At 44.2% G+C, this 12,132-nt stretch overlaps 1 protein-coding gene across 1 annotated transcript in view; it reads right to left on the bottom strand.

Annotated features, from left to right (window-relative positions):
• Positions 1 to 4,736: 4,736 nt before the first annotated feature.
• The window catches only part of T265_13334 (hypothetical protein), a gene marked incomplete at both ends in the record, with an annotated part of 31,684 nt that continues 24,288 nt past the window's right edge, over positions 4,737 to 12,132 (bottom strand). The window contains one exon of the mRNA XM_009168408.1: positions 4,737 to 4,779. Coding sequence (XP_009166672.1) covers positions 4,737 to 4,779 — 43 coding nt within the window. The remainder of the gene's footprint in view (positions 4,780 to 12,132) is intronic.

The raw sequence follows: 12,132 nt of genomic DNA, 5'->3' as shown, positions 1-12,132 counted from the left end.
TCAAGTCGCGTTCCCAACAAAAAAATCCAGCATTTGGATCTGCTTACCTAGGTTTTACTGCCGAAAATTCTCATATTTTAGTGAAGACCTTTATGATCGCCCTTGAAGGACGTGGATATCCGAAACTGGACTTTCCAAACAGCCTTGGGAAGCCGTCGATGGTGGAAAATTCGGTTTCTGGGTCCACTACATTGTCAGTAGACAAGCAGGGCGTGTGCGTTTTCCGTGGATTTGAAAGGTTCGATGAAGGGCTGCAGCGGGCAATCGCACTTTCGCTGACCACGCCGGTATTCCGGAAAGAGAGGTAGGCGCCAGTTAATGATGGCGATTTGGTCTTCTTGGATTCAAAACTGGTCAGTTGGTGAGCACTACACTGTTAAGAAATTTTCGTTGATCCAGAAATCGGCACTGTGATCGAAAAACCTCTGGTCGGCGCACATCTGAAGTAGACGATTTCCGTTGTCCAGACATCTATCTCGCGGCCCAAAAAGACCCGCAATTAAGGCCCTTAGCAGCGTTTAGTATGCCCACATGTACCTCACGGTATGCTACTCTCTAGTTGGGTAGTATATTATAACAGAAGGTAATGTTGTTTTTATACGTGGGCAATTTAGATGCGGATGACAATCGCGCTTTTTCGGAGGGGCTCCTCTTCAGAAATACCCAGACATCTCGTACCCGGCCCAAAAAGACCCGCAATTAAGGCCCTTAGCAGCGTTTAGTATGCCCACATGTACCTCACGGTATGCTACCCACTAGTTGGGTAGCATATTATAACAGAAGGCAATGTTGTTTTTATACGTGGGCAATTTAGATGCGGATGACAATCGCGCTTTTTCGGAGGGGCTCCTCTTCAGAAATACCCTTCTACCAAACTAAACAATTTTGTCGGATCGCCAGAGTATTCTGTTAAATTTTAGGACCATAGAGAAACCGGCTATCAGTTTGAACCCCGTAAAATATATTTTAGACAGGTTTTGGTTGAAAATCCATTTGACGTGAGACAGAGGCAGAACCTGGTCAGTGGTAAATGATAGCCATTTTAATTGTCCATCATTCTCCCAATCAGATCTGCTACACACAAGCGACCGGGTTGGATGCTCACCCGGCTTACACCGAGTAAGGAGTCTTTATTTTGATGGGATTCAAAATATTCCATCGATTTCCCTCCAGGATTGTTGGTGGCATGTACAAAAGATTCTATTCACATCCAACGCACACCTGTGGGGGTGCCGGCCAATACCGATGGAAATCAAATGACTAGGGGTACAACATCTGCCGGTCTCAAATCGTCCGCAATTTTTACACCTCGTTGATGGGTTAAAACGTTAGCCAAGACGTTTCGAGTTCCGATCTCCATGGTACTGCGTGAGACGCAAATGGCGCTCAGTATTCGCACAATGGAATTGAATCTCCGAAAGATATGGCGCGTCCCTGATGGACTAAAACAGGCAGAGGGTTGAGTTGTGAATATTAGTCCAAACTTTTGAGCCCAGTTAGGAATTGCAGAGCCCCAGTAATGCCAGGAAAGTGTTCCACCAGGGGTATGACTGCTTCAGTGGAAAGTGAAATTTGGTGAGCTGCAAAACTATCAAAATAGGTCTGGGTGGTTTTGGTTTGAGCAAATATGTAACAAAATGCAATATTTTGGCATGAAAGTTTTATTCCATTCGCAAAGGTTTTGCAGCTGAGATCATTGTGCGGCTAAGGGTTCCCGGTGCTCACTGATAATGAATATAAACAGAGTTGAAACAGCTGTGTAGTGCATCCCCGTACAGATCGACTTCAATCACGAGGCAAAAGGGTGGTTGAAAATCTCCAACCCACTGACTTTAGGAACACACAGTAGGGCGTTCGCGTTGCACGAACAGACGATCTTGTACGCTTCCGGACTAGTGGTATGTGGAACTAAAACACAGAGCTTTGTGATTGGGCGAGAACTATCAAGTTACAGAGTGCGCCCACGCAAGGCCCTGGAGAATCGACGGCGGTGTGTAGCTCCAGTGACCAATGACGGATTTACCATAAAGGAGGATGGTGGAAAACGGAAAGCCCGTTGCTGCGGAATTGTCTATTAGAAAAACCAACTAAACAGTTACGGGCTATCAGACAGGAAAGTAAAACTCTCTTATGCACTTTGTTTTCAAAAACTGAATATCCGTCTTTTTCTTGAACGCGTCTTCTGGAACTTTCCTGGATATTCGTTGACTTTCACGCAATTGTAAACGAATGCTGCAAGGCGGTTTAACAAATTTCGTAATAAATTTCAGCTTCCATTAGGACAAGACGGAGTTATGAGAAAATATTTCTCGCATGCCTCACCAGTAGCATCCACCGTTACACTGGTAGCTGGTGGTGCGTAAATAATGATTGGATTGTTAGCTGAGCCAGGCGACTCAGTCGCTCGCCTTTCAGTCTCACTGGGATTTGTCTGCAGGCCGAATTAAAACAGACCCGTCCAGGCGGTCTGCAGACACATGAAAAGCATATTGCTGACACTCAGCCACATTGGTTCATTGAATAGGCCAGATTGGACTCGTCTGATCGTAAACGCTGCTCAAACTACTCATGGGGAATATCTTGTCTGTGAATATACATTAACAAACGAATTACATGAGACACTTCTGCCCGGCTACCCATTTACGGCAAGGCTTGTGTTCACAAGTCCTACTCAATTAGTCAACAGGTAGGCCGATGCTCGGTATATAACACGTGAAAAATTTTTGTAACCTGATGTAACGGTCGAACGGTATCTTCGAGTGACGCGTAATACCAGAACCTCCGGGTAGGCAAAACAAAGTCGGAGCTGGGTTTCTATACGGTACTATTAGGGTAAGAGAAATTCACAACTTATACAAACCTCGACAGTAGATACGCGTCCAAAGCAAACAGTCAGCATGGACTACAAAAGTACAAAGCAAGGGAGCAAACAGGCTCCCACGTGCAAAGTCAGATACAAATGGCCGGATGACCTCAAGGCCAAATGGGTGAAGTGGTAAGGACAAACAAACGTCAGTTCATATATACACACTAAACACAGAAGTGGGGCGGGGGTTACAAAGGGGACAGAATAAACGTGGGGAACTTAATTGTCAACATAACAGATGATACACCTGAGTAGTACAAGAGCCCCGTCTACAGCCAGCTAAAAAAACGGAAAAAAAGAAAACTAGCCGGTCATCGACTGGAATCAATTTATCATATACCTTGACCAGCTCCATACAGTAGCGTCCACTGACATGATTCAACACCTCACCCTGTCACATATTGCGATCGAATGGACCGTTGTCCGTCGCCTAAAACTTGGTCGAGGCCGGATATTGTGCCCAAGAGTCAATTGATCTAGTGATCAAATGGTCCATTGGCTGCTTGTCAAAAGTACCAAGTAGTCGGATGTTTAGCAGCACGTTTCAAATAGATATCAGTTAACATTTACTTCATTCGTTTCATGGTGGACTTCCAAAAGTTTGCATCACTAATTTGAGCACTTAGCTTGAAATGTCAATAAAGTTTAAGCTGGAGGAAAATCAAGTTATTCAACAAGTTAAAAATTGAAATTGTGCAACCAGTTACGTGTAAGTGTTCATAAAAATACGCGAAATCATGCACCGATATTATGTGATATTGCGATCTAGTGGCAAAAAAGTCTTCATAGCCTGGATTGTGGTCCGCGTTCAAAAGCTGTGCGCACAGATGCAAACCTTGGCCTTACGTACAGCAAACTACCTTGAACCCTACGGAGCGCCAAAAAATGTTCACATCATTGAAGTTTTACGCCCATTCCCAACATGTTTCATAACCTTATAGAATACTCAGATCAAAGTTTGACGCATTCAGGTTTTCCGGATCTCCGATGATGGAGTTGCTTTGTTCGCTGATTTACTAAGTGATAAACCTGTCATTTTAGGTTAGTAAACTTTGGGTGCAACCACACGTAACCAAAAACGTACATTAAATATATTACCTCACCCGGTGATAAACGTTCAGCGAACATGCCAAACATCATCTACATGAAGATCGCCCAGCTGTAGCACCATTTCGGTGCCTAACTCCCCTTCCACCAGAAGGAAACACGAAGGCTGGGCTACGACCAGGTTGCCCAAGCCTAGACAGGGGAAGTCGAGTTGCAGAGGTCGGATTCGAACCACAGACCTTCCGGTCAGTATATTCGCGCTCTTATTGTTGATCCATCTCGCCCGTCGTCTACATAACATGGAATACCGATACTTCGATAAACAAAAAGACAATGTGGAATGGTTAAATTTTTTCGTACTGGCCAGAGTATACTGTTTTAACGCATCCGAGATAAGTAAGATAACTTGCCGAGTGGCGTTCCCCATCAAAAAGAAGATGGCTGGGGTATCGACTTCATTAGAAACTAATGGCTATCAACAGGTTGTCTCTATGTAAAGCACGAAGTCCAAAATGGCTGTAGTCACTCCTCCAGTGGTATGGCTGAACTGAAGCAACCGAAGATTACTTAAATTCTTAGTCCTGCGGAAGCCACCCCTTCTCACAGTGACAAGTATGCCCTGGTCTGATTCGGTTATTGTGAGTACTATGGAATGGTCCCAAAAAGATCTTTACCGACTCCACACCAAATATCGCCAATTTCAGGACACTCGGCCTCTATGCGCTTAAATTGGACACACTGGGCACTGTAAAAGCCAAAGGTTACCGTGGTACCAATCGGATACTACCTCTAACCAAACTAGTCTGAAAAAAGTAGGTTTTAATTACAACATATTTCTTACAGAACTAGTGAGCAACGAACAAGGTCTAAGGAATAAGAATAAAAATAAGGCCGGAGAAAAAAGCGCACCGTTTGGGTGCTGTGGTCACGGGTACAAAACTGTCCAGAAGCAGTACAAAGAACGAAGCACCACGCAACTGTTACATTAGTGCCTCAGGCGCCGGTATATAAACAGTGCGGAACAAATCGCAACAAGCCCAACAAACCAGATGGAGGGCGGAGGAAGGGATGAATTAGTCCAGTCGGTTGGAATCCATGAGTTAGCATCGATGCCAGCACGCGCTAACAAACTGCCTTCACTGGATTGTGGGTCATCTGATAAGGAGTCTATATTCCTTCCACAGGTCAGGTATTGCACGATGCGCTAGGAGGATGAACGAGTGAAAACAAGGCAAACAGACATGTGATGCACCAATGTAGATGACGTGTTATCCATACAGAGTCAGATGAAAAAGATTGATAGTTACGGGGCCAGGAGTCATTCACCACTCGGCTTTTGACTCATATGAATAAACAACTAAATAGAGGGTCTCCATCATTTCCAACAGTATTCGTTTGGTGAAAGAAGTAATGAACCGCGAATACCGTTGCGATGCTGCTCCACCATACCTCGGGTGCACGGCAAACTCAGCTCTGTGCAGCCAACTGCTGTTCATTCAGTATCGTGAACATGTTAAGGGTATAGTTAGCAGAACACGGTGTGTGTCCGAAAGACCGCGGGTCGAAATGAAATTTTCTGTAAGCCAGTGAGAATAATGGACGAGGAAAACCCTTTGTGTACTTATAGAGAATGGTCCTCAAAAGGAAGAAGGGCTGACAGAACATCCACATCCACTAAGGTCAGAGAGAGAGATGTAGCACATTTCATGTTCAGCTGGTAAGGTCAATAAATATTAGACAAACGTACAAAAGTTTCAGGAAACTCCCACTTAAATAACCTTTTCGAAGCGATTTTCCGGCAGTCAAGCAAACTATTCAGGAGAATGCTGATGAATAAGATTGTACGCTGCAAACCTACACACTGACGCAGCGCTACGTACTTCTCTTGACGAAACTTTGGCAAGTAAACAGCCTAGCTAGGTGAACAGAACAAAAGCCATTCACATGAAACACAGCTACCAACGAAGTCATCCTAGAAAATGGGTTCTGAATAGCTCCATCGCTGGCGAAAGACATGATTTCGATATTTCGGATATCTGGAACCCACAGTAGCCGTTATCCTCTTCTTCCCGGTTGAATCAGATCGCGACAACGGTATACAGTACACAATAGCGGCAAATTGAAGGACCGTGAATTAATGGATTTTGCAAATAATTCCTATCGACTCACTATTACTAACTGATCTGCCCACAAACCAAAGCGAGACTTACTTCCAGGTCATACATATGGCACAGGTTAACATGTTTTTGAACGAACGTGTTGGAAAAACTAGGCAATTAGACCACACATCACTTTACGTGCAACACACTCATCTAATCGACTGAAGGCTGGAACCTTCTACTACTTTCTACTTAATAGACCAAAAAGGAATTGTTAGTTCATGCGATCTTGACAGAATCTAAAACCGGTGGTAAGACAGTCACAGTGGACTTGTCTAGTTGGTTTCTTCCACTCCGTCACCATACACGGATGAGTGGACTATTGTACCTATACACTGAGGGCTTGCTCTGCTGATGCCACAATATTTGCCTGGACAGTTGCAGACGGGATGCGATAAACCCTCACCTAACTACCACCAATGGATGTCAGTAACTTGACTACGTGTTGTGGGTAATGGGTCTGTATAAGGCATCTTTGCTTTGTACTCGCATAATGGGGTGTCACTTAGTAAGATGCGCGAGAACAGTCGCTTAAAGTATGGCATTCTCTATTGAGGTTATCAATAGTCCGTAATCGTTCACCTGAAACAACGTCCTTCTTTCAGGAAGTCATTACATGTTCGGAGGTTGCTAATTGGGGATGGCTACTGCTCCCGTAATTTCAGTGAATGCTAGGTCCTCCGCTAAACCAGTTAGCCTTTGCACAGGCTCGTCCCTGCTGCACAGCAGGCGCCGCTGTTGCGTACGCTGATTAGTTGCCCTATCAAAAACTGACGTCTGTCATATCCGCGTGGCTCTTAATTGCTGATACAAGGTCCATTCCTACATACTTAAGTTCTGTCGACGGAAGAAAGCAATAAAACAGTCTACGTGCATCTCCTTGTTCGGAAAACCCTACCTATTTAACTGAAGTGAAGTAACAAGTGGTTGGGATGTTTAATTTGTCCGTTATAACGAGCCTTCCGTACGATAACATTGGTTTCAATAAACACCAGGCTCAAATTTTCAAAGGCAAAAGCAGATATTTACCATGGAATACAAACGCTTCTGCAATAGTAGAGTGCATCACAGAGACACCTTAACACACAGATGAGATCTGATTTTGCTTCAGGCAAAAACAGAAAACCTGGAGTATTGGGATGACATACAAGTGTGATAACAAGATAAACAAGTGAAACGGGAATTTACCCATCCACCTTGAGCAGCAATCCAAGCGAAAACGTTCATTTGACGGCAAAAACTGATCAAGCATCTGCACACTTGAAAGAACGCGCTGACCAGCCCGCGACGTACTCGACGCATAACCAGTCGATATCCAAAGCAGAATAAGGCTACCACTTGACCCCAATTGGTCGGGCCACGCGAGAAAAGACTGAATGAACGAGGGCACGGCAAGTTAGAGGATGAGAATAAATAAAATGGTTAGGCTTATCGGGATCTTATCGCATCCTTACCACAACTTTCAAGTAAATAGAAGGTCATCGACCAGGACCGAAGACTAGTCATATGGAATAGTACAGCTGTTCATCAGCAATGACATTGTCCGACTAAGCCAACAGCTGATAGAATCAAAATTTACATCTAACTATTGGCTTACGCATTTGTTTAGGATTCAAAGCGTCGGGAAAACTGGCCAGCAACAGTAAAACATAGGGTGTAGAATTTACCCACTCAGGAAAGATGAACACACAGTCTGAGATCCGAAATAGACTACCTCAGGTACCATATAACATTAACATCCTGTTACCTGTTTATCAGCCAAAGAAAGAAACAGGGCAAGCAGGTGCTGGCTAGTGTAAACTTAGAACATTCACCTCTCGGCATTTACGTATTACCGCAACGCTGTGCGACTTAGCACCAACTGAGCTTAACAGGCTTACTTCCGGTTATGAAAGTATCCAACTCTATTACGTTTCTTCCTCCTTACAAGATGCGCAAGCGTCTTTCGATACTCAGAAGTACATGTCGTTTTTGTGACGTCACGAACATTCTACGAAACATTTTGCTGTGAAAACTAAAATCGAAATCGGGTATTCCGATTGTAACATGTTTTCGTTAGGTAATTGTAATTAAACGCGTAAGAAGCCTAAAGATAAAAGTACTGTCGTGTTTTTCAATCCAAATCATTATCAATTAGAAAGCCAGTGATGCAGTCGAACTAGGCCTATAGGTGATTGGGTCCTACGAGTAATAAATTTAAAGTATCTTCCATACCGGTGTCTGCAGTGAATACCCTCCTTACAGTGACTGCTCAAGGTTGGTTGCTGAAGTCTCGGTTCGATCCTTACTTCGGGTAAGCTATCTCAGAAGAGCCCCTGTATTCATCGGGGCATCTTATGGATAGTGGTGAGCGTCTTTCAGGGCGAATATTGTTGTAAACGGCAAGACATATTTGCTCTTGACAACGTAGATACCAACGCCATGCAGAACTACTTTCTATCAATAGACAGCATAGAGTAGTCCCCTCATAAGAATATGAACCGAAAGATACCTCTTCTTTGCTCTTAGAAACAGCCACTGAAAGAACCGTCCCCAAAGTCTTCTACACTGACCAACACTTTCGTCACTATAAGTGGCACCTTCCACCTAGGTGGGAACACTCGCTTGAGGCGTCCTGGTGCGGAAACAACATGATGCACCTATATGGTAGTTGGCAACTTCTATTATCTGAGTCGATTGCTGTGCTACCTGAAAGACTCAAACAAGAACCGCAAAAAGGAACAATTCGAGATGTGAGACAATCTACACTGGATTAGGGTTTCAAAGATGAGGTGTTGTAGGTGAATCAGATGTGAAACGATACGGTAAGAGTCACTCATTGGATGCTTAGATTTCCTAGACGAACTGGGAGCATCTAGACCTGACTGAATCAACCTCAGCAACATCTCTGACAGCCAGCTTCCAGGGAGCCGAGTTCCAGTGTGGACTGATCAGAACGTATCTTCATAAATAATCCCATTTAATTACAAACTACCAAGACAGGTAACAACCTAAGCCCCGATTCCAAAAGCACAATGTCGTGCAAAAGAGTTGATCGACCGATGCAATCAGGATAGTTACTGGGTCGTATCGAATATACATCCATATTGTCTAAACTGCGAACATAGTCGCCCTTGGATACGTCATAATTCTGGTTCGGCACCTTTTAGGCCGACAGCTGTCACGCGTTCAAAGGGAACTATAGCTGAGAAGTCAACAAGTTTATGGGCTGGAACAGGAGCAACCATAAAATTAAAGACGGGTTTGAAATATGGACTACTAAACCAGGAATTTAAATCACGAACCCCGATCTACCGGGAGATCTGTTCAAACCTGTACGTCAAGTCACTTTATTAATGACAACTGCTCCTTGCATTGATCGGTTCACCTTCGGCAAATCGTAGCACGCGGCGGTTTCAACTACAAAGTCGACTTCAACCAACAGGCCTAGCTGATTGGGCAATCGGAGAGTGAATTCCAGTTCAACTGTACTCAGTAAAAAGCCTTGATGAATACGTGAGCGATAAATGCTAAAATTTCTGTTGCCATTGGTTGTAAAACGGTGTTATTGCCCCAGGTTCTGCTTGGCGGTTCCGAGACAAAGCAGCTGGTAAAGGGAAGAATTCCACTGGGACTAAATAAACTCCTGAAACGTGTTAGGCAAATGCTTTCTAGGAAAACTGTCTAGTCATTAAAAAAAACATCAGTTGCCACAAATTTTGTCCTAACTGAATAGATTTGCGACCGCATATGTAGGTTATATTCTACAGTTAATCACAGGCAGAGCCCATCACATTTGAATGGACAACATTCTGAACAGGCAACTTTGCCATCGGTACCAAATAGGCCGATTCAAGCAATATTTGGCACTCAAACTAAAGACAACCTGGATTGGCAATGGACAGCCATTATATCCGGATATGTGAGCAAACCAAGGTTACACCGGTGAAAATCGATGACCAATGGAATTCTAAAAGCAGCCAATCACTGGAGATGGTACCTATGAGTAATATTTGTGTGGATTATGCGTACTTTCCAGACAGGGTACTGTGAAAATTTGCACACCCAATCTTGAAGCAGACGAGTTTCGTGTGACCTACAAAGCAGACTTTTCCAAACGACCAGTACGGTCCAAACAGGTAAACAAATGGGTGTTGTACCTTGTTGGGCCAAGTTAACCCATCGTAGAATGGTCAATGTACCCTACCGGTCCACTAGAGTACGTCATCCACAGTGGATACGGTTTACCCCGAAAAAGATTTACCCCGTCGGAGTCCACAACATCCGCTGTCAGTTAGAAACTAGTAACCCATTTTTATGGGGAAAAAAACAACCCCCAGAAGAAGCCGAATGCTCGATTCCTCTGTTACGGATTTTCTTATACGATGAAGTCCAGTTTCAGTAAACAAAAGACATGATTCTTAAACGGTGTCAAACTGTTCGAGGTATACTTATCCTGCTGAACGAGAGCACTAAAGCAACCAGGCAAAATTATCTGTTCCTTAGAGGCGATCGCTATTCGGGGTGCCAAAGTAGGGTTTCCCTTTATCCCCAAAACTTAGGTCCTCAGTCAACTCATGAAAAAACTACCAAACAAATATATAGTAGTTGCAGGAACCATTGTCCACCATAAATGTGTTTACACGAAACGGTATTACACATGTGGCTACGGAGAGCCATGATACCACCCCAATAACTTTACTACACCGTGAATTTCGCACATCACTGATTTCCAGTAAAGACTGTTCACTGCCTGGAACCAAACTGCGTGATCCAAAAGATTACCAGCAGTATAGTAATGTTACGAGGATGCTGACGCAATGTCTACATAACCGTGTGACCTAATCACTAGTCCTAGTCGGTCCAGTTGTTACTTTCTCACCCTTGGGTTCGTTAAGGCTTGATGCCTAACATGGTGAGGTGTTCGTTAATTTAGAAAATGCTTTGTTCACTTCTTTGGCCGTTCCTTCAAAAGGCAAGAAGATGAGAAGAAGCGTCAACCAAATAACAGATATGCTTCCCGTCACCGGTTTTTTCGCTTCTTAAATACGTAGTGAGAAGAGGTCTGGTTAGGTCGATTTCCATCCATAAATTTGTTCCCCTGTGATATATTGTCGTTACTGGGTCTCAAGCGACTACAAAAGACGAAATTTAAGCAGAAGGCTGAAGGTCAAAAGATGGATCAAATGCCTGGACGAAATACATGCTCACTTGCAACAGAAAACACTGTAAGATGTGGAAGCAGCCTCGTGACAGTCCTCCTACACATTCCTTGCTTGACACTGATCATTCCTTGACACAGCCAATTAACCGAGCACATTCCAAAGAGTTTGCTAACACTACGCGTGATGTGTACGCGTAGCTTACCGAACTCAAGTCTGAAAAAAAAACGGTTCTGCTCTTCTGCAGCCTAAGTTGATCACAGCCTGCGCTCGTTTGCAGCACCTTTCAGTCCAAAATATGACCGATTTCTGGGCAGCGGCAAAAATTATATGATGGTGTAAGAGAGGCCTGTCGCATTAACACCTGTACTGTCGAAACTGTTTGCGAGTGTTCCCCTAATGAAACAATGACTCTGCCCCATGAAAACTCCTACCAGTCTGCTTGTCGGAGATCGTTTTTTGACGTTGGATACCGTCGCCCATTCAGCACACAATATGGCAATAACAAGGTGTTTCGGTTGTTCTTCCTGGACTACTTCAACGCTTTCGGCAACATCGAAGGAGGATTACTGCTGTCGCTTCTCCCTAAGGCCGAGAAGAGGTGTGTCTCCACCCCTCCACGCCATTCTCAACACATATAGGTGCTCTATAAGGAGTTATTTCCCCTTCACTCTTTTATGTATGTTTATGGCACACCTATCTCCGATTTTTCTCCTGTGCAAACACGCTGTTGATGCTTGGCTGCACATGCGATCATCATCATCATTGTCAGCTGTAAGAACCGCGTACTCGTCGTACACTGGTTGTAGCTGCCACAGTTTCGTTCACCGATGATTGGGGGCGGGGTAGGTAGTTGCGCATTGCACGCGCGAGCTGGTAAATTGGTGCATAAATCCAGCACTGTCAGTGGGTTGTCAAG

Source organism: Opisthorchis viverrini (genome assembly GCF_000715545.1).
Source record: "Opisthorchis viverrini unplaced genomic scaffold opera_v5_56, whole genome shotgun sequence".
Classification (NCBI taxonomy): domain Eukaryota; kingdom Metazoa; phylum Platyhelminthes; class Trematoda; order Opisthorchiida; family Opisthorchiidae; genus Opisthorchis; species Opisthorchis viverrini.
Note: the sequence above shows the minus strand (reverse complement) of the source record. Positions and strands in the feature narration are given on the sequence as shown.